Here is a 26,288-nt window from a genome sequence, read left to right as displayed (position 1 = left end):
CTAAGAATCCCCCACTATTCTGATATATCAACTTTAGCTTAGCAGATTTTCATATCAAGCGTGCAATTAAGGTCTCTTACATCCCTACAGATTTCACCCCTCCACAATCAAGCCGAATTTCTCCCATCTTGGGAATCGCAAGGATTTAAGGTCCTACCAGCCAAAACTGAGCCCTTAACCACACTCATGCAGCACATCCACTGAAACACTTCCACTAACCTGCATTTCGGCTTGTCCAGAGACACAGAACTAAATATTTATTCTAAGAAGAGGGAGGGAAGGGCATTAGTGACAATCTCAAGTAGACTCTAAGGGAACTTCATGGAGATCAGCCACAAACAAAGCGAGGAGACAAAAGCAGGAAGCCGAAAGCAGCCATCATTACTAGTTCGGTATTTCAGTGGCTTCACGACTATTCAGTTCAAAGCCACGCGCGACAGCAAGTTATCATCTCTGTTCTGTGCTCTAATATCGATTATCAAATTTTCCAGCCCTGCTTTCAAGATGCTGCAACGGTTGCATGGGCAGACGTAACACACAGCTACACAAGAACAAAGCTCTCTAATAAAATTATTGCAGCCCTTCTCCTTAGAAGTGAATTTAGGCTCGTAGTGCCTTGCTCCTCCTTCACCAAAACCACTTTATCTCCAAAATTAAATAATCCTCTACCCTGTCTTCTGCATTTTTTACTGTATCTTTTTCATTGTGTTTTAGAAGATGAGATTTAAGAAGTCCTAAAAAACTAGCTGCTGAGAACATTTTGAATGCAGAAGGAAGAAAAGCTCTACCAGATTAAGGAGTTAATTCCAAGTACTGTGCTCGGAACTTCAAATTGCAAAAATTCTTCAAGGAAGCAGAAAAGAGCACCCAAGAGTATCATAAATTAATGCAATAATACAACAGTTGGGTCAGCCATGTCATTATCTCAATATAAAAAAGATTTTCAGAGTGGATCATCACAGACACTTATGTTACGTGCAGTAAGCTCACGGTTTTAAATTTGATTGCTCACAAAAGCTTCAGAGGAACATGCCAGGAAAGTGAAAGCTGTCAGAGCCATTCCAAGTGTTATTCAACTTCATCAGGATGTACAATAAAAGCATCACTGGTCATAGTTCTTTTGAAAGCTTAAAAGAAATGGTCATTCCAGTGAAAACAGTGCTAACTTCAGTAATTTGGTGATATTTCAGCAAAGTCATTTATGTTAAATGTAAATTGCCTACAATGGTAATGAATACCCAGTTGGACATAAACTCATTTTGGATTCATAATGAAAGAAGCAACTGAGACCGTGAAATAATGGGAAAACCTAGAGCAGTGTCAGACAACTTCTGCTAAACTGGCTCAGACAGCTATTCCATGATATTTAAACGGACATACAGAAATGGGACAGAAATGTCTTTAGTGTTGACCGGTGAAGAAAAGGAGACATTTACAGTCAGTCTGAGGCAGCGATATTTTCCTGCAATTGGCAGCACAGGAACAATATCCTTTACCTACGCTCTTCCCAGAGGTCTTGACTCCCAGACAGGCTCTGCAGAAGACAGCAGCTGGATGCTACTCCTCTCAATCACAGCTTCAAAGTATAGGCAGGTCAATAATTCTAAAAACTAACGCTTGAGCGGTTAAGATGTTTGATGTGTGTGAAGCAGAGATGATAGAAAGGACCTCGTGTGCACTGCGCTGTCTTGCTGTTCTGAATTTTCAGGTATTGGCTCCTTGCTATAAAGCAGACCGTTTAAAGCAAACGGAAGAAGTGAGCTTACCGCAAGCTTTAAAAAAAACCTCACACAAGCCAAATCTTTACGCCGGTCATTCAGCACAAGGCAAACATAGTACACTTGAGATATTTCAAAAAGACTGCATTATTTCAAGGATGAACCTCACTTGTTAAAACAACCCTAGCAAAATATCACACTGTCCATCCAGAGATTAAGGGTAACAATAAAACAGTGAGAATTAGGATGAAATGTTATCCACGAGTTTCTTCCTCAATGAATAGGCCATTTAAATATATACATATAAACATATGTGTGTGTGTGTACACACATATATATATACTTGCATATATAGACAGATACAAACACATGCATATATCTCCTATCCCTCCAGTATATTCTTTACAGCTGATAATGTTTAAATATTTCCCTACTTGCATAGCTTTTTTTTTTTTTTCCTTAAACCAGTGCAGACCATTTGAGCAAGCCTTTCACAGAGCGACGTGGAGGAGAAAATAGTTTTAAAGCATGATAATGTAATGATGAAAAGAAAGAAGTAGTATGGGGATCAGGAACAAATACAGCACCCAAATCTAATTGGAGCACTTAAATAAACTGCTTTGATTCAAACTCCCAACATCCTCAAATATATTAAGTAGTTTTCTGACTTTCCTAAAGCAATAAGCTGTATCAGGTAGCTTTTTAAAGACAATGGTTTTTGTATCCTTGCTTTTTACCAGAAGTTCCCATTTACTTAAGGATGGGAACTGCGACAATTCTTTGCTAGATAGTTATGATTTATCCAAATCTTCCAGAGATAAAATTCTACTTTACTATAATATTCTTTGGCCGAGGAAATCATATTACTATACTCTCCTTAATAATGTTCAATCAGCAGCCTGTAACTGCCTCCATTAAATTAATAAAAAGGTACTTTAAAAGGTACACTGTATTCTTTATTTTTTTCTCCATCCTGTTGCATTGCTAAGCACTGTTTAGCATTTTCCATCTTTCACCTCCAAAAAAGAAACCTAAAACGCTATTTTCATGAAAGAACCTGTGCCTATACGTACATACAAAACCCACCTTTTTGGAACCATTTGGTATTTAATCATATAGCCAAAAATGTTAAGCCTGTTAATACTTTCAACTAGAACCACACATAAAATTGCCCGTCAGCAGATCTACACAATTTGCATATAGTTACTGCTTCGGAAGTCAAGCACTACTCTTGGATTTGTTAATCCGATCCTCTAGAACTTTTGGCCAATAAATCTGTGCAAAATAGCGGCCTTTTTTTTTTAAGGTACGTTTTACCTCCCTCACCAGCCCTTCCCTGACTACGAATCAGGCAGTCGGCCAAAAACATTCAGCTCCAGCAGGACAAGAGGTTGCGTTGCAGAGCTAAGGAAGGCGCTTTGAAGGGTCTGTCGTTTCCGAGCTCGCAGCACTCTTTAGACTGAGGAAACATCCTAAAACTGGTGGGTATCTCTGTCTCTTTGACTCGGAAATTCCTCATCCATCGCAGCAGACAACCTCACAGTGATAGTCCTCTCTTGTCCAGGCTATGACGGCTTGAAGCCACTGGCCTACAGAAAACTCCAGGTAGCACAGGAGCCAGTCAGAGGTCTATACAGACGTAAAGAAAAAGAGCACACCAAGCACGGCCTTTATTTTCCACTTCAGCTTCCCATAAAACCAAGTTCTTAGTCTTTATCTTTAAAAAACTGAGCTGGCTGATTCCTTGTCTCAAAAACAAAAAAAAAGCATCACCCAAAGCTACGGAATGAAGATTACGGCCAAAACCCTGAATATCACTCATAACTCAGTTTTCTGCCTCCTCAACAGTATCTTTAATCTGCGGAGAGATCAAAGTTTTCTCAGAAGCCGTTCCTACAATAACTAAAAATTATCGCAAATGAAACCACATGCAAGCACATTTCTCCTACCCCATTTTTGTTTTAAGAAATCACAGAACACCGTACACCCTTACGGAACACAAATCTGTATTAGAACAAGCCTGCGCTGCACGCAATCTCCTCAACTGAGGTTTGTGTGAAACAAGAAAGAAAATGGTCCACCTGAGGACTGTTAGCCATATTTCTTATTGCACTAAAAATAAAGAATTTTTCAGTGTAGAGTACGGGTAGAACATCAGGCTGTAACATAAAGCTAAGATATTTGTTCTTCTCTATAACACAAGAAGATCTGAGGGTTTAGTAGGTCAGTGAAGCAGAAGTTGTATCATGGCAATCCTGGTGTTGATCATAAACATAAAAGTCAAGGCCATATCCAGAGTAATCATAAACATCTGGATAAGGATAGAAAGATTAACATGCCAAATATAATTACATTTCACAGTCAAGTAGATAAGCATGCAGAACACACCACACTTATAAAACCATATTCATTGCCCATGTACTTCCCAATTGTACCTACAGCGTCTAATTACATGCCAAGCCTTTTAAAACCAAGCTCTTGACAAACACAGAAAAAGCTTTAAAGCCATTTATGACAGGAGACAGTAAACTCAAGGGACGTGACAGCCAAGCGCCAAACATTGCAAAAAAAACCCAAAAACCAAGAAAACTTGTTTGTATTTTTCCCAGAGCTCAACACTTAAAAAAAAATTTACTAGAAACTTCAACTCACTAATAAATACAGAAACCAGCTAAACAAACTACCTAGAGAGAGAAATGTGTGATATTTTAAACCAAAATTTTAGAATGGAATTATATGCAATGAAGAAACAAGAGGCTTTATTAAAACAGAGAGAAGAGGCAAAAGAAAGCAATTTGCAGTGAGCATATACCAATTCTTTTGTTACTCAGCTGTAGCAGTTATGCCACGTAGAAAAGAAGCCTCTGTCTTCATTCAAAATCCCCTTAAAATGGCCAATATCCTAAAAGTGCCCCAGGAAAATAACGGGTAAGTGGCTATTTCACAATGGACTCTCTCGTCTAGAAGAAAATTCTTATCATGACCCTGGTTAAACACATCAAGAAGGAAGCTCCTGACCTCCAGGGTTTGCGTGGTCAGCAGTGGTTTCCTCACAAACTCCCTTTCAGAATGGGCTGCATTCCCCTCACCCCTTACGGACCGTCAAAAAAAAGAAAGAAGCCTCAACTTCTCCAGCACTCAAAGCTGTTGGCCTCGATGAGTTTGGCTTATACGCACAGTTCCCTTTCTCCCAAATGTAGAGCTAGCGTCATCAAAGGGTGGGTCGGTACTTTCCGTAAGGGGTTCCTTGAGAAAGAAAGCACCGCCTGGAATAACAGTAGTTTTTTCATTTCCTTCTTTTCCAAGAATCAGCCCTGCCCAAAGAATTCACCTAACACACGCAGACACGCTTGCTTTCTCACTGCCAGAGCTGACAAAACCAAAACAGTAGTAACCATCTTGCGTAAACCCCTTTCACTGCAAATATAAGTTTTTACAGAAACCACGGTGCACATAAACAATCTCCAGTCTATCATCCTATGGGACAAACTTCAGACACACAACCCCAATTAGTATCCCATCACCACCAGAACTGGCCTCGACACTGCAGGCAACATGCTTTCTGGTATCATACAGCCCAAAGATCACCTTTCCTGCCCATGCAGACACCTCCGCCATCTCCAGCTGCCTTCCCACTACAGTAGGAGCTGATTCTGCCTAGAGCTTCCCCACGTGCTGGCCACCCCCCGCAAGATGCTGCTTTTCTCCCCTACTCATACCTTTACTGCTCTCCGTACTTCACCCTTAACCAAAACCAATATCTTCTTATACTACCTGCCAAGATCAGCTTGCTTAGGCCCCTGCAAGCATCCCTCTTGCCCCCACCCAGCCCTAACCCCTACTTATGCACCCTTGCTCTCCCGCTCCAGCCTGCTCCTAGCCGGATTCAGTCCCCCAAGTGCACTTCAATGCTTCTCCTATATCTGCCCCTGCTCAGAAGCTGGCCCTAGGTCCGCCCTGTCCTCTGACCTAAGCACTCACACCTTGCTGCCCCCACCTGCTTCCAATGACAGCCAGCTCCGCGCGCATCCAAGCCCTGCCTGAATCAGACTCATTCTCCCACCATCCTCAGACTTCTTATGCAGCCCCCACAAATACACCCACTATTCCCCAAAATCTTCTCCTACCTGATTCCCCCACACCTTTCTAACTCTATAGACTCACTACAATGTAAACCCAGTTACTTACACTCCTACCTCTATCATCTCCCAGACCTTCCTTTTTACAGCCCTACACTATCCAGGGCCCCACATCACATCCCACTACCCGCAAACCTGCCCCTCTGCAGCCCCAGCTACTTCGACTAGCTACCGATCCCCAGTCGCCCCTGCACAACCCCAGCAACCTCCACCCAAAACTTTATTGTCCTCCTCGATATTCCTCTTTGCAGGATAAAGACCCCGCAGCCATAAACCACCGCTTCCAGACCAGCTCCTCAGGACCCGACGCCCCCACCCGGTTACTCCCAGACCTTCTCCCAGACGCAGCCTTGTGCGGTCTCAGCCCATCCCAACCACACTCCTGTCACCCCCGACGCCTTGCACCGACAGCCCTATCACCCCCAAAACCTGCCTTTACATTCACATGCCTCCTGCCCCCAGGCCTCCCGCTCTGCAGCCTCCACCACGGGCACCCAAATTTTTCCCCCCAAGCCCTTTATACCCACACTCCAGACCAGCCCCTCACCCCCACAGCCCTAGTGCCCTTAGACTTGCTCCTCTGCGGACTCGACCAGGCACACCCAAAACCTTTGCTGTCCCCGAAACACATTCCTGCCAGCTTTTCACACCTACGTCCCTACGGCCACGTGCATCTTCCCCTTATATCCTTGGCCCTACTGCCGCCCCGGACAGTCAGATACTCACGGCCCTGTTAAGCTCCAAACCTGTCTCTCACACCCACATCCCCGTTGTCCTCAAGCGTCCCCTTGGGCAGCCTGAACCAGGGACACCCAAATCCCTGCTGTCCCCCAGCCTCTCACACTCGCACCCCTATTTCCTCACGGACCTGCCCCTTATTCCCACATCCCTGTTGCAGAATCACAGGACAGCTGGGGCTGGAAGACATCCTTTGCTCCGAGCCCCCTCCCCTGCTTGAGCAGCCTGCCCAGCACCGTGTGCAGTCGGCTCTGAGCATCTCCAGGGCTGGAGCCTCTGCAGCCTCCCTGGGCCGCCCGTCCCGGCGCTCCCCCCGCCGCGCACTGCCCCCACACCGGCTCGGGCCCAGCCCTCACGCCCGGAGCTGCTCCCCATCGCTCCCCCCCCCCCCCGGCCGGGGCCTCCCGCCGAGCCGAGCCGAGCCGCCCCCCCCCCCCGGCTCACCTGAAGCGCCCCCCGCAATGCTGGCACTGGTCGCCCACCCAGCCGGGCTGGCACTCGCACTGCCCGCTGGCCGGCTGGCACCGCCCGCCGTTGGCGCACGGCTTGTCGCAGTCCTTCGCCGCCTCCTCCGCCGCCGCCGCCGCGGCCGGCCCCGGCCCCAGCCCCGGCCCCAGCCCCTGCAGCGCCGGCAGCGCCAGCAGCAGCAGCGCCAGCGGCAGCCGCCGCGGCCTCCCGCCCCGCCGGCCCGGGCCCCGCCGCGCCGCGCGCTCCCGCGCCATCTGCCGCCGCCGCCGCCGCCGACTCCGGGAGGGGCGGGCAGGGGGCGGCGGGGGGACGCGGACACGCTCGCGGCGCCTCCCGGGACGGTGGCCGGCCAGGGGGCTCCCGCGGCTCCCGGTACGGTGGCCGCGAAGGGGGAGCGCGCGCGAGGCCGAGCGCGCAGCAGCCAGGCGGCGCCTCCGGGCCGCGGCCTATGACGTCACCCGCACGCCGGCCACTGGCGGCGGCGGCGGCGGCTGTGGGGGTTTCCCCCACCCCCCTCCCTTTCGGCTGCCAGCGAGTGAGGGCGCGGGGGGCGGCCAGAGCGGCGCGGGGCCGGGCCCGCCTCCCGCCGGGGAGCATAGAGAGAGGCGGAGGGGTGGCCGTGGGGGAGCCCACGCAGCGGGGCTGGAGGAGCCGCGCGGGAGGTCTCTCGCGGCAGCCCCGCCGCCTGGGGTCCCCCAGACCTGCCCTTGGGGGCCCACGAGTCGGCGGGGCCTGTTTCCACCCCCTCCCCCCCGGGCCCCAGCAGAGGCCTGCGGGACGGTGCCATTAGAGCAGCGGTGAGGAGAGGGAGGAAGCCCCCGAGGAAGGCCCTGAGGGAGCTGGAGACTGAAGGGGGAAAGCGGAGGGGGGGGGGGGGGCTTGTATTAATTTCTCCTGTTGCTTCCCCCTCTTCCTTCGGCACAGGGCTCCCTCAGGGTCTCCGGCTGCGCCGCTCGCACTGGGCTCCCCGCAAACACCGCCAGCTCCTGAGAGCTCCTCGTGCGCCCGGGTTTAAACTGGGATTTTAAGCTCGCCGAGGAGCCGTGTGGTCACAGGGGAGGTGGTTAGGGTCTCCAGGGCAGGGTAGGTGGTTAGGGTCTCCGGGATGCAGCAGCTACCCGGCCGAGATGAGCACTGAGCGGCTCGCGGCATCGCCAGGCGCGGTTTTTGCTCCAGGGAATCCAGCAGTGGGACAGGAGGCTGAATGGTAGGTTGCAAGAATATTACAGTGGCAAAACAAAAAAAAAAAAAAGCTCACAAATGTGCAGCATTTGTCATTGCTTGGTAGTAAAGGCTCCCTGTTTAAAACTGTGAAGAATCATCCATCTTACTATTTACCTGTGTAAGTCAGAAAATGGGAGTCTGTAAAAAGGGATTCCTTCCTACCTGGGAAAGTAAGTCAAGCTAGCTCTGGCCAATGATTTTTAGGCCTTAATTCAGAACAGCAAAGGACTGAGGGAGGAGGAGGTAAAGCAGTTATCTCTAGCATTGTCTCTGGCGCTCTCATACCCTGAGTTCCTGTGCAAAGCAGCAGACTTTTGTAAACATGCAGGCAAGGATGCTGCTTGCAGCAGGAAGGATAAAGAAACAAAGATGCTATTAGAAATTAGCAAAGCTTTCATTTTTGGCTGCATGAAGAAAGAATGAGAACATTAAAGGTGTTGGAGTCCCTGGGTAAATGTTGCCTTTAGTCTGTCCCCATTAATCTGTTTGATTGTATTTGGAGTTACTCAAGCAGTTAATTTGATACCTTGTGTTAAATGTAGAAAGGTGTCAACAGCTGAGGAATAAATATTTTTTAAATTAAAAGGCAAAAAAGATACTATTCACATCTTCCCCTGTAAAAAAGGGAGAGCAGGATTTATGTACAGTAATCCAAAGACAGACAACAGACTGGATGGAAATAACCAACTCGCTGTATTTAAATAGTTCATTAGTATTCAGAAATCAAAATAGCACTTACCTGTGTGAGCTGAAGGAGGTTCTTCAGTGGGAGCTTCAGTGACTTCTAAAGTTACCAGGGATAATGAAAGGTATTGAGCAAATAGGAAAGAAAACAAGTCTAAAAACCAGTGTGAAGTGTCTAGTCTTGTCAGTCAAGCATCTATCTAGCAAAATCACCGTATATTTTGTCCTTCCTGCTTGAGGCCCAGTAAGGAGAATGAAATCCAAGGCTAAGTTTGATAATGCTCTGCTAGGATGACCTGGTATCCAGAAGAAAAAGAAAAAAAGTCAAAGACCAGAAATAGATACGAACACTTTATGGGCCATACAGAGGTGGAGACATGCAGCAGGTTTTTCTATATACATCCATATTTTTGGACTCACAAATGACTGGCAACACACCCTCTCTGCCGATTCAGATACCATCCCTTGGCCTGCTGTTACCCAAGGTGCAGCCAGCAATTGCCAGTTTTTCTCCGAGACTCACCCATCTTGGGGTATTGCCAGCGTGTGATCTTGCTCTCTGGATTCTGTCCTTTCTGTGTCACATAGATGTTGTCAGCAATACTTGCTCCACCAGCTCAAGCCAAAGGGGTCCCACCAGTGGACATTTCTCTGACCTAGCCTCTGTACTGCATGACGTTACTTAGATATTGTCAGCTCTGGCTTGGACTGGGCATCTGCTGTGGAAATATCTCCTCCATCCTCTGTCTCTCCCCAATCTTCTTGTGTTCACCTGCAGATATAAGGAATAACAATACTTGTATTTTCACGACACCGGCTCCCCTTTTCCTGCCATACATAACTAGTTGTTGCACAAGAGAATACAAGTGAAAACATTGATTAACGTGGCTAGAATAAATTTGGAGCAGTCGTTCCCATCCCAAACTTAAGTTGAAATTAGCTGCATCTATGTCAAACTTCAAGATGGGCTTCTGTGCTCAAAAGCTTGGCTGTTTTTTTTTTTCCAGCTAGGTCTGTTGGTCTAATAAAAGATACCATATCTCCCTGTATCTCTCCCCACCCTTTTTCCTATAGTAAGTACTTCCTTAAAATTAGTAAATAAAAAGTCTTCTACTAAATAACTAAAATAATTAGATCTATGCAGGGGTTTGTTCATTTGTTATCAAGCAAATTGCAATTCTCTTAAATTTTTGAGTTAAGAAGGATCAGTTCAGCCCCACAAATTCATCCATCCCCACAAATGATAGGAGGGAGAAAGAGTTATCACATCATGACAAGCCAATAGTCCTGCTAGTCATCATCCGGCAGTGGCCAATCTTGAATACTTCAGAGAAGACTAACATCCGTGAATGTTGCACAATAGAAGAAATCCTTTCCTGACCTTGTTAGTGAACAGACTGTGCCCTTGTTACTGTTTGCATGAAACATTAACTCTGGGAGATCATTATTGTTAAACCAAGTTTAATCCGTTCAATTTTAACATGCAAAGAATGTTCAAAAATCCTTAATTTTTTGTTAGCAAACAACTTCCCTGCATGCAAATATGGTTTGGAAGGAGAGGGGTTAGGTTAGCTCAAAGTGCAGGCTGAGCTATTTTTATTTTGAAAAAGAGAAATATTTAATAACAGACATACTAGAATGATTAAAACGCCCTTTCCTGGCAACAGGCACAGTAGGACAATGGTGTTTTTGTAAACCATACGCTGTAAGAATATTACACTGAGGGATGGCTATCAAGGCCAAAAAAATGTCATAAGAGCAGCACTTAAGTGATTATCACACAACCTCGTGCAGCGCTTGAAATCAACAGCTAATACTAAACAAACATTTCCTTAGACATTCGTTTTAGAGAAGACCCTGCAATGAGCAAGTACCACCAGCACTGAATATGTTTGCAGCGAGGATCTACACTCACCTCCTTTTCACTCTTGCCGCCAAACTTTTATGACCCTATACGTTCTCCTTAAACTTGCAATTAAGCGCATCTTTACTCAGCGCATATTTGCTCAGCATGTAAGTCAAGTTGCTGCCCTCTTCACATGCCCAATGACAGGGTAGCCAGAGATGCTAATTAATGAATTGTCCTCTGGGGTGAAATTATGTCCTTGTTAAGAAGACTCCCGTTGATATTAATAAGGTCAGAACATCATTGCTGATGGCTGAGTCACAGCTGAGTTGGATATCGCAGATGTGTAAACAATGGAGCTGCCCCGGGAAGCTGGTTCCTTGGCCTGTTTATCTGTGCGACTCAAACGGATCAAGCCACAGTCGTATCTGGGGGTCAAAAATCATACAAAGTCGTAACCATAACACCACATTATAAATGTATTTTTCCTTCCTTTGAGACATGCTGTTTCACAGTAGCCCTTTTCTTGCATAGAAACAAAACTCCAGAAATAACTCCCTTCCCAGGGGCCTAGAACTAGCTACTCCCAATTAGCTCATAACCCAGCATCATCATTTTTTTTCTTCCTCATCTGACATGCTGTTCCCACCCATTGAAACTTCTGCCCACGTTCCCAAATGCCTCAGCATCTGCCAGTCCCATCCTTCCTCTTGAAGGCCCTTTCAGTTGCCCTGCTTGTATCCAGATGCCACGGGATGGTCAGGATTCAACAGCACGTCCTTGCTTCTCATCCAAAACATTCTCCTTGCTGTATGAACAGCAGGAGAAAGGAAAAGGGTATCCTGCCGTCCTTTCCTTCACAACCCCAAAACTGTGTCCATGAGAACAGTTTAGCTGTGGCAGTTAGTACCCTGATTGCAGCCCTGTGTGTGACCACTCTGAGATCATCCCTTGCACCCCAACAGAAATTCCCCAGCCTCCCAGGCTGAAGAAAATAGCAAGACAGAAATTCGTATTACTCCAAAGAGCAGCTCCTGTGTGGTACTGAAGCTCTTCTCATTAAATGCATATTCAGGCCAAACAACAGAGATGACTCTAAACAAAAACCCAGGTTCCCCAGTGCTTCTCTTCCTTCTGCGCTTCGTCTCTAAAACTCTGGAGAAGTTTGAGTCCAAATGCTGCAGGATAGGGCTCAGACGCAATTATACTTACTTAGGATACTCAGTTGCTGCTGGTGTATGAGCCAATCCTACATTTAACAACTACCATGTGACCTTCCTTCAAAACACTCGCTGGGTCATTTGAAGGGCTTGTTTGATTTTCCTTTTTCCCCTCTCCAGAATACAGATTTCCTACAAACAAGTCACCTTTGTTTTCTTCTGGTTTCTGTGATAAGGTCTCCCTCATGCTGGCACAAGTTCTTCCACTCTCATGCAAATGAAGAGCATTTCCACTGAAGTCCCCCGTCTGATACAAGTGTAAGAACAGTAGGAGTGAGCTCATAAACCCTCTATTTTCTACCCACCCACCTGGAAATCCCGCGGTGAGCATGTTTGACAACACACATCCTCTTATTACAGTACGTTTATGGATAAACTGGGAGATTGCTAGAGGTCTGGTTTGACCTTCCTTTTTCTTTCATTTAGATGTGAATATAATCACCAAGCTTCTTAGAAAATATACTTAATAAGAAATGAAATACAGTAAATAAAGTGCTTCAAGGAACAAAGGTCTGATAGATTTGCAGGCCAGATAATGATGAATAGTTGAAAAATATCTTTATTTACACAGTTGCTTTAGATTTTTCATTTTTAGGGTAGGTAAACTAGTAATAAAAGCTTATTGGAACTACAGAAATTAGGACAAAAAATGAAGAATATTGCACCCTTACAAAGCTGTTGTGGGAACTGTGGCTAGTGAAACTATAACTATCCAACGTGGACTTTGGTTATATTGACGTATTTCTGTGCAAAGCCTGGTAACAGCTTTAATGATCTCAGAATGTTAGAACTTTGGTTTCATATCTCATTCAAAAGATATAGCATTCTGTACTGTACTATTCTGTAACACCACAAAGGCCTGCTGGATCGATCCTGATTCAGCAAAAAGCATGGCAGCGGCTGAGTTACGCGCAGTATTCCTGCTCCACCTCTGTTCTTCTTGTTGATTTTCTATTTAGACATCAGCCAAGCCCGAGCCAGCTTACTTATGGGATCCAAAGTTTAGAAAGCTTCACTGGGAATGGCACGTATGGCATTCAGCTGCCTAGAGCTACCTCTTTTATCAACAGTGAAACCAATTCTGAGTGCTTCAGTTTTCGGTTCATGTCTTGAAAGAGCTTTATAGAAGGATATGACCCACATAATTCCACCTGATTTTAGTGGGAAGATGTGCATGCTCTGAAGACCAGCCTATGATTGCCTCAGGTTGAATAACAAAGAAAACAGAAGCAACTGTTTGGAAAAAATGTAGATTTGTATGCTACACAGTATGCCAGGGACAAAAGGCCAAAACCTTGGAAGAACGGATCCTAGCCCGGAGCCATAACCTCTATAAAACCACTCTTCTGAAATTCTGGCATATTCTGAGACAACTTTGAGCCTCATAACAAAAACCAATGCATTGTATAAAAAGTGAAAAGAAAAATAAGGAGTCAAAAAAAAGTAACTTGCACTTCTCTGGAATAGAAAAATCACTTCAATGTGACAGATACTTTTGAAAGCTGCCACAAAATGGTAAATTTACCACAGAAGAAACCAACTGCACTTTCAAACTCTGATATTTATAAAAAGAAAGGCTTTGTGAGCAATGCTTCTGCATAGGGTAATCATCCGATTCCAGCCTGCTCTTTGGAAAGGGTGTGTTGAACACATCAGCCCCTTTTTGCAAGAACAGACCAAAGTCCCAAGTGTAGTAAGCAATTGAAAGATCATTGACCAACAATAGCAAGTTAGATGCAGTCTGGAGAAAGCCTAGATACTACAAAAATAGCTCTGTCTTCCCTCCTTCCTTCCAAAATCGAGCCCAACGAGAGGATAACGAAAGGCATTCAGAATCATTGACTAAGCCCAGTACAATGCGGAGAGAACTGGCTGAAAAGAGAGGAGTTGCCGTGATTATGCAGAGCATTCTTGGAAGGAATAAAGGGAAGCAAGGCAGTTTTGTATGTTCTAAACAAAACAAAACAAAACAGCGAAAGACAGGCTACATATTGTTAGAGCCAGCGCCAGACGCTCAGCGTTTCTCGCAGAGAGGCATTTCTGCTATGTCTGACCTCAGCGACTCTCTCCTCCGATGTCGGGACTGGGGGAGCAGCTGGTGCCAACGGTGGCTTAGCAAAGCTAAAGCCTTGGCAGCCCTGTGATGGGTGCTAGACTCATACCATGCTGGCAACACAGTCCCAAATGTGTGTGCTACCCTCTGTCAACAGGCAAGGAGGCAGACCATGCCGGTGTATGTTTGGGACTAGGACGGAGAGGCAGGATTGCCCTGGGGAAGGGGGGGGGAAGGAGGAGGAAGGAGGAAAACGTGGCTACTGCTTTGCACCACAGCTTTGCTGCAAGATGAAGCACTCCAGGGCAGGTCTTGCCTCCTGCTGAGAGATCACATTGGCAAGGAAGAGGAGGTAGCAAGGGCAAGGAAGGAAAATGCTATCATGCATGCCTCCCCACTGTCTCTTCTTCTCCTGAACTCGGCCACCCTCTTTGTAAAGGCTCGGATAGCCATGCCATGCTTGGTGGAAGCGTACCGCTTGCTTACAGTTGCCTTTTCTGGAGCGGTTCGAACGGTGCTGCTAAACCCTCGTCTACACTGGTATAAGGAAATGCGATCACCACACTCGAAATGCAGCCTGGGTCTGTCTGACTCATGTACCAGTGGTGGAAACACCTTCACTAATCAGCCCCTGACACCAACGCCCACGTGGCGGCTTTCACCGCCCAGGAACCGGAGTCACCCCACATTGCCACCCCGACGGAGAGATTACACAGAGGTCAGGCACCGCTCCAGGAACGGCAGGTGCATTTCTTACTGCAGCACAGACCAACCCTGCGCGGTACCTGGTCGCTGCTGGGTGCAGTTCCACTGACGAACAGCAATTAACAGAGGGATTGAAGGGTAGATGTGCCCTTAGAGACCAGTTAGCCTTATTTCTGTCTCTTAGCTCTGCTGCCAGTTCTCCCTCTTCCTCCGTCTGGCTCACATGTCAAGCTGACCCTCTCCAGCTCTTGGGAGAGATGACTGTATGTTATTCACAGTCTGGGAGAGAATGCTAATCTCCATTTTCTCAGCTGGTTGAGGCCTTAGCTACCTTCCCTGGCTATGAACAGAAAATCAGCAGTGGCAGGAGATGCTGGCCCTGGATTTCAGGCGTGTTTCAGTGAATCCCTGTCAAAAATCACAGCTCAGGTTCACACTTCTTGCACATTCTCTTCTCCCTGCTGACGCTGCCCCGGGGGGACGGAGCAGGGCTGTCTGCGGTGTCTTGCTTAGGCACCTGCCCCTTGCACGAGGCTGACGATCTGGCATGTTCATTAGTAGCTCTCAGGAGAGTCACTCCTGCTGAAGACGTGGTGCGGCTGTACACAAAAACACCTTGCTAAAAAGCCAGCAGGTACAAACTCCTTTCTACAGCTGACTCCTCAGTATTCCCGACAAAAACAGCCCTGGAGCTCCACGTCTGTTTGCGCTCAGTCCAATGACCTTTCTGCGCCACTCTCCGCTGCCGGTTCACAAGCTCTGCCACTAGCTCTCATGCAGGGTTAATGGTCACTAGCGGGAACTTTGCCTCACTCCAGAGAAAATAAGGAACAATAAAAAAAATCTCAGAAAGAAAGAATGCCCTTATCCTGATTTTTATGAGATGAGGAGAAGAGAAACCCAAGAGTCTGGCATTTGGGCGCTCATCGTCTTCTCCATCAGTGGCAGCTTTCTTCTCAGAGCTTTACTACCTTTTTTTAATAATAGCTCCTTAGTGGTAACGCTCCTAAAGTTCTTTTCCTTCCCTGTCCTACCTTGCTTCCTCTTATCAGCCGTATTTACGGCTGTTGTAGCAGAGGTGCACTGTATCTCTATACGTATAGCTCATGGCGGAGGGATGGAGCTAAGTAACGTGTAGGCGAGTTGTCTTGGGTTTCACGGGTCTCATTCTTGCTGTGCCTTGCAAACAGCACAGCAGCTCTTCATGCTGGTGCCAGCAAGATCTCTGAGGCTTCGGAGGGTTGCCTGCCCAGCTTCGAAATAGGCTGTGTGTAGGTAGCTCGCTCCTGTTTCACACCAGTCTAATGCCATCAGCTCTAGGAGAACAACTCCTTTTCGATAGTGTAAGCAAAAAGGGAGCTGGGGCTGCAGCATTCAGTAGTAAGTATGACATGGGCTAGGCTGATGGTTTCCCTGGATGAAATTATGCTTGTTTAAATCGAGTTAATAATGGGCTAGGGACTATGTTTGCAGGACGGATGTAAACCCTGTTGTTCCACCACCTCAGGCTAATTTGGTTTCAACAGATGTAGGTCCTCTGGGAGCTGGAGCCAAGCATTTATACAAAATTTATTAATCTGCATTTTATCCTAACTTTTATTTGTGTAATTAAGAGCATGAATGGTCCTACTGACTTTCGTGGGAGTGCCTGCACATGTAGTTAAGCTTGTGCCTACAACTTAGCCGGAGTGAAACTTCCACATGGGCTTGGCCATGTGCTGTTGAAACAGCACATAAGGAACTTGGTTTCTAGATTACATCAGCACATTTTGGTTCCTCCTATCGTGACAGGCCAAACCAGTGAGTAGGTGCTGGTTTTAAATCCAGGCTTGAAACCAGTTCTCCAAATGCCTGTTGTACCCCAGTGCAGAATAGTTGTGCAAAGCATAATTAGTATAATAAAGCCCAAGATAATAACAGCATTGTAGCAGGTATTTTGTTAGAGGTTGCGTGAACAGCACTAGAGAATAGGAAATTCCTTAAAATATACAGAGCAAAATACACAATTACAGGCAGAGCACACACAAAATATGTGGATGCATCGTTTTATGGACAGATCAAACAGAACCGTGGGATCACAGAATAATTTAGGTTGGAAGGAATCACCTGGTCCAACCCTTCCCACTTCCTCAAAGCAGCTCAAACCACCTTGGAGCAATACTTTGGGTTTGAAAATAAAAGGGCAGTCAATACTTCTGACCACTAAACCAGGATTAATCGTTTCACGCTTCTTAACTGCAGTACAGCCGCAGATACCTACATACTCTAGGATTTAGCAAAGGATTAAGCCATTTTTATGGGTGAAAGGAACTTGTAATGAAGAACACGAGCTCCTCACTTGCTTAGATCGGTGTAACTCCATCAACAGGAGTATCACCAGGGCCTGGTTTTGGGGAAGTTAAATGCCACAGCGATCCCAGCCTCTGGTCTACCCAGTGCTGTATAGGTTCAGCACAGCTGGCTGCTGCTGGCCGCTCATGTGAACTGGTCTTTGCGCCTGTCTCAATGAGCTCAGCGCTGCGTTTAACACGCTGCTTTCTTCCTTTCTCTTCTGTACAGCCGGATCCTAGATACATACGTGGACCCAAGTAACTGAGTTGTTTTGAAAGCACGAGGCTGACGAATAAACTGCTCAGACCAGACACGCGACAGACTTTGCTCAGCTGGGTGAGTCACTGCAAAGCCAGGGGTGCGAGGGTAGGAGGATACCGTGGGGAGAGAGAGGAAAGGCAAAAAGGAAAGGAAACAGATGTGATCCCAGTGCTCTGCTTTGTGTGGGATTTATGGGCTTCGATTCATAGAGCTGGAGGCAAGGAGGGACCATTAGATCACCGAGGCTGGCTTCCTGCATCGCCGGCTGTTTGACTCCATCCGGTTGCCCCTGCCCAGACCTGTACACCGGGCTCCCACCCCATGTACAGCCCAGAAGATCTCACCCGCTGTGTGCTCCCACGTGCTGCTGTAAAAGCTCAGCTCTGTGGCGTACTTTGGGGTGATTTCCACTGCAATTTGAGCTCTGTGCAGCTGCTCAAGGATGTGTAACGTTTGGCTCAAAAAGAATATTGCTATATAATCCCTTGGGCTTCTTGGGAGGAAACAGTGTCTCATTATAATCCAAAGAGGTTTAGAGGTTTGGGTTTGATTTTTTTTTTCCAGTTTAAATGAATATTATTAAAATATAAAACCTGTTGTGATTTATTCAAGAAATATGAAAAGGCTTTTTCTGCTTTTCTTCTGCTGCTTTAAAGTCTCCTTGTCATCATTGCTGTGTGACTGTCCAGTCCAAGCGAGGGCAATAGGGGAGGAAAGGCTGGGGGCAGAGTAATCAGAAAAAAAGCAATCCCTATTTAGCATGTCACTTATTGAAGAATGGACCGCGACAGCACGGGGATAGTGTAGGCTTGTGACTGCTCCACTGGCGAAGGCAGCGGGCTTGGACGTAGACTGTGGGCAGTATCTTCATGCTGCCATGCAAGTGTAGGTTCAAGACTGTTGTGAGGCCACTAGCCACTTTGCAAACACCGAAGCCAGCAGTGAGAGGCCACCTGGACTCCAGAGCTCCCAAGGATACTAAGCACCTCGGTGCCCCTCTAGCGCTCATTCATGTGTCGTGCAGTGGCCACATCCAAGCGCAGATGAGCAGTACTCTCCACCCCACTAGCAATATCCCATGAGTGTCCAAACTGCAGACCCTCTCAGCCTGAGTTAGTCAGCACTGTGGATGGAAAGCACAGGCTCTGCATGCTTAAATCTCGTCTTTGGACCTGCTCTTCACCTTGCAGTGATGCTAAGAGACTCCTATCAGAAAAGAAATGTCAGTCTGGAAACAGTGGAACTCTCTCTTGTGCAAAAGCTCCAGGCTGTTTATTAGAAAACATCTACACCATGGCCGCAAAGGTAGTTACTGCTGCAATTGTGTTTGAGAATGCAGATGGAAAACAGAGAGGGTTCTCCAGCAACAAGAAGCTCCCAAGAGGTATCTTTGGAACACAGCTTTGTGTGTTTTAGAAACAACATTGGATAGAGACATTATCTGGGGATCTGTGAATCAGCTTATGCCTGGTACCAGGAGATAAATATGCTATTTCAGTACAGAGAATAATACCCACCTCCAAGGAACAGCTTAGAGACTCAGACAATCGATATGACCTGCATGTTTGCTAACTGCATGCAGAGATCAGCGTTAAGAAGTTGTTGTGGTTAAGCCCTGAGCAGTCAGGGAGAGCCAAGAAAATGCATTCCTTGGCTGAGCTGTGTTCCAGCAATGAGTAGGCGGTGATGGCCTTTGCAAAGTCATGAAAGCTGTCCTTGGTCCAGCCCGAAGTGCTAATCTGCTCCAGCTTGTTTGATGTTTTTCCAGTAGCACTGCCTCCATCTGAAAGGGTGGGATTCATCTCAGCTGACCTGAGACATTGGCAGAGCAGATGTCTCCATCTGAGCTAGTCCCAGAGGTTTTCTTTGTAGTCAATAGAGAATCATAGGCACTTTAGCACGTAATTTCCCTGAGATTTTTTACACGCATGTCTACATTGCAGCCCTGAAACACGTACTCTGTCCCTTGACTGTAAAGGAAGTCTAAACAATGCACATTATCTACACTGCAGATACTTGCCAATGCCTATATGGATCCCACTCACAGTTGTCTACAGACTGACGCACAGCTGAGCTTCGCTTTCGTACATGATCCCTCATTCCTATGTGAGGATGACCTGTTACATTGCCCATGGCACAGCTCAAGCCTCTGGTGTTCCTCATTCAGGTGCTCAGCATTGCAGTTCCTCAGGCTGCTAACTGTAAGTCCTCTTCTCTACAAGACAGTCCTCTCTGCAGTCATCAAAGGGGTTTCAGCAATTTCCAGTGAGTTTTGACTCAGAATCTGTCGACTGGGTGCTTTAACAGTGCTATATCTTACCATGCAAAGGGTTGTGGCAGTGGGAACTTCTGCCTCTGCAACATGGGACTCTGAGGAACCCTTTCTTCAACATGCTATTTCCAATATACATTTCTCCCTGTAAAACCAAATCACTGCTCTAGATCTGTGTACCCTCCTAAGCAATCCCAACATGCAATCATAAAATCATAGGGCTGTAAGGAGCCTTGAGAAGTCTCTGGCTCATCCTCTGTCCCATGGCAGGGCTGTTTCACTACTACAGACTGAGGGCACATCAGTCTACTCAGTTTGTTGAGAGCAAACATGGCTGGTCTGTGAGCTGGAGGTGAGTCCAGACTGGTGCTGCAAAAGCCATTTAAAAACATTAACGCTAGGCTGGCCTCTGCTAGCACAGAGGTAGCCCGTGACTGCTTGCATATGGGAAAAAGGGCTCATTTTCTGCTTCTGAGAAGGAGGTCTGGAAGGGTGTAGAGTTGCCGTGCCAATATGCGGTGGTGATCTCATGCCAGTAGCCCACCATTGTGCTTTAGCATATTCTAGACCCATGAATGTTATCTTCAGAGATGATTGTGATCTACCACATGCTCCCTATGCTTCTGACCAGTCCTGGAGCTGGCCTGAAGCCTCCATACAGAAAGGTGCCCTACTGGCAACTGCCAACCTGGCTTATCTTCAGATTGTCCTACTCCTATATAACTCCTATATAACTTTCCTGTATAACTTTCCTATATAGTTCCTATATAGCTCCTATATAACTTTCACTGATTAGTGGTCATATTTTTCTTTAAAATACTATTAAACACATCTCATAATGAAAATGTGTACATTGCACCCTGACATTAGTTTTAAAAGAGATCAATATTTTTCTAGTGGAAATGTATTGGTAAACAGAGTATTGACTTTTTCCATTATCAAACATAATATATGTATATACTTTGCAGGCAAAATTGTCCTATGCTCCAGCATTTTCTGTGCTGAGGAAGCAATATGCACAGAAGTTATAGCAGTGCTTCCATATTTCCATACTGATATTTCCAAATTTCTACACTGCTCCTTCTTCAGTTCCTTTTTGATTACTCAATACAAGCAAGTCCAAATTACTTTCCTGTGCTGATTAAGTTATGTATGAATGTATGTATGTATGAAGTCATCAAGACTTCAGGTGAGGATCAGGGGTTTGGTGCATGAGGTGCTGAACAGACCCAAAGCAAAGCAGAGCATGTCTCCTGCAGAAAGCCCATCATTGAATGGCAAGCAGGACTCAGCAAATGGAGGAACCCAACAAGGGAAATAGAGCAGGATGATAAACATAAAAAAAATTGAAAGTAGTGACTTTCAACCCGTGTTTTGCAGACTTCTTTGGAAGTTTAAGAGTGGAGAAGACTAAGGAAGTTCAGTGTTCAAGGGTCTGCACTTCCAGGGGAAACTTTCAGGGGTCCACAAGTGGGGCGAGGTTGCTCAACAGCGTCCTGGGCCAACCAGGGCTTACCTGATGAGTAGAAGATTGCAGTGACCTGCACAGTGGCAGGTGGGAATTCTCCCCAGGCATTACAGCTGTGCTAGGTTAAATATCATGGGTAAAGGGTGGCTTTCCAGGTGTTGGTGGGAAGTTTTCCCAGGCAAGGGGGTGGAGAGAGTTGAGGAAGAAGCAGGCAAGATGCCGAACTCAGCGGGTATGCAATGGGATGCAGCTAAATGGAGAATGGAGTTAATGTCAAAAAGAAGGAGCTTCTGTTTGGTACAGTCTAGGACTGTGAGGCAGTGGAAGGATAGGATCACAAGGGCAATGTGTTTGAGGAATGAGCTGGGAAGATGATCCTGGCAGTGATGCTTTATAGGAGAGTCCCAGCACTCTCACAGAGAGGCGTCAAAAATAACTCTATACCTCAGGCCAGCTTTCATCCCTTCTGTTTGCACGGAAACCTCATGACCATGTAAAACGGCTATTTTTTGTGACTAGGTACAAGAAATATTTTTCTATTTATTATCTTTATCACTCTCCCTTTGCTCAGAAATGACTGAATTACCTTTGGGGCAAACATAGCAAAAAATAAAAGAAACGATTCACCTGTTTGCAGATTTCAAGCTAAGGAGCGAGGAAGATGGGGGAAATAACTCAGACGGCGACACACTGAGAGTTATGAGTGGGAACAGGGGGTTAAGAACAGAGATTATTACACAGGAGTAATTTTAGCGACACACAACAAGCACCCTGCTATAATTAAGTGCTGAAAAATAACAACCTACCATTAAGTGATCGCATTATAGTCTCAACAGTGATCATATAGCAGTCTCAATAATGGTGTCAAACCAGGATATTCACTGTGGGATTAATGAGCAGTTAAAACACGAAAGCTCCCCACCAGAAGGTTATCTCCAGGAAATGCCTGGGAGCTCGATTGTTATTACTTAAATAAACAGCAAATGACATTGTTGAATATAAAAATTTTTATGTTGTCTTATAAAAATGTCAGAGTAGAGGTGAAGGGGAAGTATTTTGCAGAAAATATCCAGCTGCCAACCTCTTTTCCACATCTTTTGCCATAGTTTCCATTTAACAGCTCAAATTTCTTAATTTGCCCTTGCATACTTTCCTGTCCAGACTGATGAGTCCCTGACATAAATTCAGTGAGTCTGTCCAGGAGAGTGGGTATTTCTGCAAGTCCTGTTCTATGAGGGCCAGTTATATATTGCTTCTATTTCTATATGCCTTTCTTCCTGGCATGAAAAGATCTCCCTCTTTCTCCGCTCAAGCCCACAGAGCGTGACAAACTCTTGGCTGATTGTTAGAAAAGTTTCAGGAGCTGCTAGGGGACACCTAATCCAAGAATCAGGACTGCTGATGTTTTTTCCTCAGCCTGATATCTCACGTTAGAGGCATAAGGATTAAAGAGGCTTAGGGAAGGAAGCTCATCTTGTTTTTGGATGAGCATCTCTTCGGAGACGGTGATTAAATGCTCTGCTGACTGTTTTTAGAGGATTTGCCTTTTGTGAGATAATGCTGTAAAAGTCACCTGTCTACTCCAGAAAGTACTGATGGCTGATAAGGAGGCAACAAGGCAGGAGGTTTGATGAGACCAGCCCTGGAATCTGGCTTCTCTCAGGGAAATTACAGACACTGAGATAAAGAACTTGCTTTTACCTCTTGAGATCCTCAGCCCTTTATACGCTGACTTGTGTATTTGCTACTTACACCGCCATACTGAACTGCCAACATAGGCCACCGGTGACCTGGACTGTCACTTTGGTCTGTCCCCAGGAGACAGAAGAGGGACTGAGAACATTCAGCTGACCAGAAATGGTCCTATGAAATTCACTTTCTTCCAGCTTCTACACTGCCTAGTTAAACCAAGTTGTCTGTGAACTGATACACAGACAGCATCCCAGTGGCTCTGCCTGCACCAAGTATTCACAAATGACCCCCAGCATCTTCTGTGTCCCTCACCCCTTCTGTAATTACCCAGAGGACTTGCCAATCCCTCCAGCATTGCTCTGCTCCTGTACTGAATGCCTTGATTGATCCTGCAAGTAGGTTTTGCAGGCAAGCTCGCTTGCCCTTAGCACAGTGTCATGGGTTGCAGTCCCATGTCTTTTCTTATAAATCTATTTCTGGTGTCTGACTTGAAGCTGAAAGAGGTCTTGCAGAGAGAAGATAAAGCCCTGTGCTTTGCTGTCTCCTCCTGACTAATCTGCATGCAGCCCAGCTTCCAGATGCCAGTGGGAGCATCCTGAAGTCCACTCCAGCTTGCACTGGCTGCCTGCAGCCCCAAACACTGCCTCAGCTTTTGAGCTCGTCAAAGCAAAGGAGTACGGGGGCTCAGGCAGTGAGAAATCCCCCATTTTGCACGGAGGAGACTCCGTCCCTCTGTGCCTTGCACTCAACATTCCCCACCTGACCCCAGCAGCAGGCAAGTCCAAGCAGTTTCTGGTTGTATCGGCTGGAGGAGGGGGGTTTCATGCAGCGTTTAAATCAAGTGCATGAGTAACTGGGAACAATGCCTTTTGCAGGAGGAAACGCCCTCGCGAAGACATCGACTCCCACTGCCTCCTTAGCCTCGCAGCATCTGGGAAAGCCAGTTTCTCCTCCAAAGTGCGGTTCAGCTGCGTTTGAATGGGAGGTGTTTAGGGGAGGCCAGGTGGAAATTTGTCTTACTAGATTTGTCGGTCCCATAGATGGAGGCGTAGCCAGAAGGAAGAGAAAAAGAGGGGAATGAAAAGGAAAAGCTTATTGAAATCATATTATTTCCTTTCTAGATCACAGCTTCTTAGTTCCTCACTCCTCTGCCCCCCTCTTATAGCATTCTTCTGGTTCTGACCCTAACTTTGTTAATGTCACATAAACATCTAATATCAACCACAGCCAAGACAACAAGCAAAAAACTTCAGGGCTTCAAATCTGGCTTTGAATCTCTGTTACTTTCTTTAATCCCCAGCTGGATCTATTTTTGGTGCAGTGGCTCCCACTCCGTGTGTTACACTGAGCTCAGAAACACCGCTGATTGCCTGCTCCAAGCAGTTGGCTGACTATTTCAAGGCAGGAGCACAATATATCTCCCTATAACAGCTGAATTGGCCTGAGCTTTACAAAGCTAATCAGCCATGAAAATGCCCCTCCTTGCCATCCTGGAAGAATTGACTTTAATGATGAGAGACATTCTCTTTCCCGTCTGGTCAAAAGGGTAAGAGGCCTTCTGGGGAGATCTGAGCTTGCCCTTCTGAGCATCCCGTGTACTCAGAATGTGCGGGCCTGGCTCAGGGCTTTCTGTTAACCCCCTCCTACCCTGGAGTTGTGAATTGTTGAAGCTTAACTACAGGATCAACAGCAGACCTATGTACTTGTTTTTAATTCCTTCTCTCCAAGATCCTCTTCAGCTCCAGTTCCCTGTGTTTCACCCAACCCTGATTGTCTGCAATTTCTGTTGAATACATCCTCCTCCCCATCTCCTGCACTCACACTGCTCTCAGCACCCTCGGCCATCAGGGGAAGTTCTCCTGAGAAGTTCGGTAGCGTTTCAGAAAGGGCCTAACTTCTGCAGGACTGACATAGCCTCCAAGCCTGATGGTCACACTCGCAAATAATGTGTATTCTGTATGTGTTTGGCCAAAGAAAACAGATAGGAATGTTGAGGTTTTCCCTATTTGTCCTAATGAAAGCCATATTTAAGGTCTAATTTTGTCCTAATGAAAGCCATATTTAAAGCCACCAACTTAGAGGCAGAGTGTTTTCTCCAGGGAGCAGCAGCAGTTACTGCCAGGGTATCTCAAGGGTAATTCAGAAGGTCTTGCAAGGGGCAGTGTCAGGATATCTCTTACGGGGGTCACCAGTGGCTCTTGAGGCCTGAAATGCCTGAAGGCAATTTTGTGCAGAGGCCAGTGGTGGAGAGCCACGTAGCGATGAGAGCACTTACGGCTCAGCTGCACAGAAGAGGAGGCTGTCCTTCCCGGTGCCTGGGAACAAATGCCAATAGACCTTTCTAAGCACAAAACCTGGTCTTTTCGTTTGAAAGCAGGTGGTAGCAGATGGTAGACGATACCAGAGATCATCCTGATGGGAGACCTTCCTACAACCTCTTGCTGGAATTATTCTTCCACACTGGTTTAGCCTTGATGCCCTGGCACTAATAACAGGGCACAATTCCTGGCTTCTTGCTCAGGGAAGCTCATGACCTTATGTTTGTGTCTCACATCCATGCAGCCCACAGATGTGAATTTATTTCCAACATGCGGAGAGGTATTATCTGTGCTTACGTTTAAATTGCCAGCGCCAGCAGGGCTCTGTGTTGCAGAGATCTCAGCCATACAGGTATTTTCCCTCATTGCTCTCTGTATTTTCCTGCAGCAGCAATTTTTCCTCTTGCTTCTTATTTCTTACTATAGTTTCTCATAATAGCCCAGTCTCAACCCTAGGAGGCCTGAAATTTTAGCCAGCTATCTGGGGCTTTGGAGATACAGGTCTGGTGATGTTTGTGGTGCAGTGGACTGGCTTCAGAATCACAGAATCACAGAACCACAGAATGGTTGAGGTTGGAAGGGACCTCTGGAGATCATCTAGTCCAACCCCCCTGCTCAAGCAGGGTCACCTAGAGCACGTTGCACAGGATCACGTCCAGGTGGGTTTTCAGGCATCCTATAAGCTCATGCTGCATTCTTAAGCAAGGCTGAAGATTTGTCCTGCCAGTAAAAAATGTTGGAGTGTTTGTCCCATCTGCCAGCTCAGCTGAATAAATCTTTGGGGCTCTAACCACGCTCTGGAGAGCCCAGATTTAGGACAGAACTGAAAAGAATAGCACAAGGGTCTGAGTCTTAGGTTTTTGGTAAAGACTCATGCTAGTGAGGTGGCAAGAGGGGAGCAGTGTCTTGAAGGTAAATGGTTGTAATTTACCCTGGGGGAGGAAGATATTTCTCTCTGTGAGGACAGCTTGATCTCTGTTGCTATTTGTTAGTAATATTAATAATATTAACTGGCTTTGCCATGGCATCCAAGGGTTCGGTCTAGATGCCACAACTGAAATCCCCTGAATGCAAAATAGTTGGAGGGGGCAGAGGGCTGAGAAGAAGGTAGCAGATACAGTTGCCTGTTTTCACACTTTTTAGGGGTACTG

At 46.4% G+C, this 26,288-nt stretch overlaps 1 protein-coding gene across 1 annotated transcript in view; it reads right to left on the bottom strand.

Annotated features, from left to right (window-relative positions):
• ATRN (attractin) overlaps nucleotides 1-26,288 on the bottom strand; it is a 217,455-nt gene that overhangs the window by 141,176 nt on the left and 49,991 nt on the right. The window contains exon 2 of the mRNA XM_067297263.1: nucleotides 7,040-7,429. Coding sequence (XP_067153364.1) covers nucleotides 7,040-7,429 — 390 coding nt within the window. The remainder of the gene's footprint in view (nucleotides 1-7,039; nucleotides 7,430-26,288) is intronic.

This window comes from Apteryx mantelli, chromosome 5 (assembly GCF_036417845.1).
Source record: "Apteryx mantelli isolate bAptMan1 chromosome 5, bAptMan1.hap1, whole genome shotgun sequence".
In the NCBI taxonomy this organism is placed as follows: Eukaryota; Metazoa; Chordata; class Aves; order Apterygiformes; family Apterygidae; genus Apteryx; species Apteryx mantelli.
This window is presented reverse-complemented; position numbering and strand designations above follow the sequence as displayed.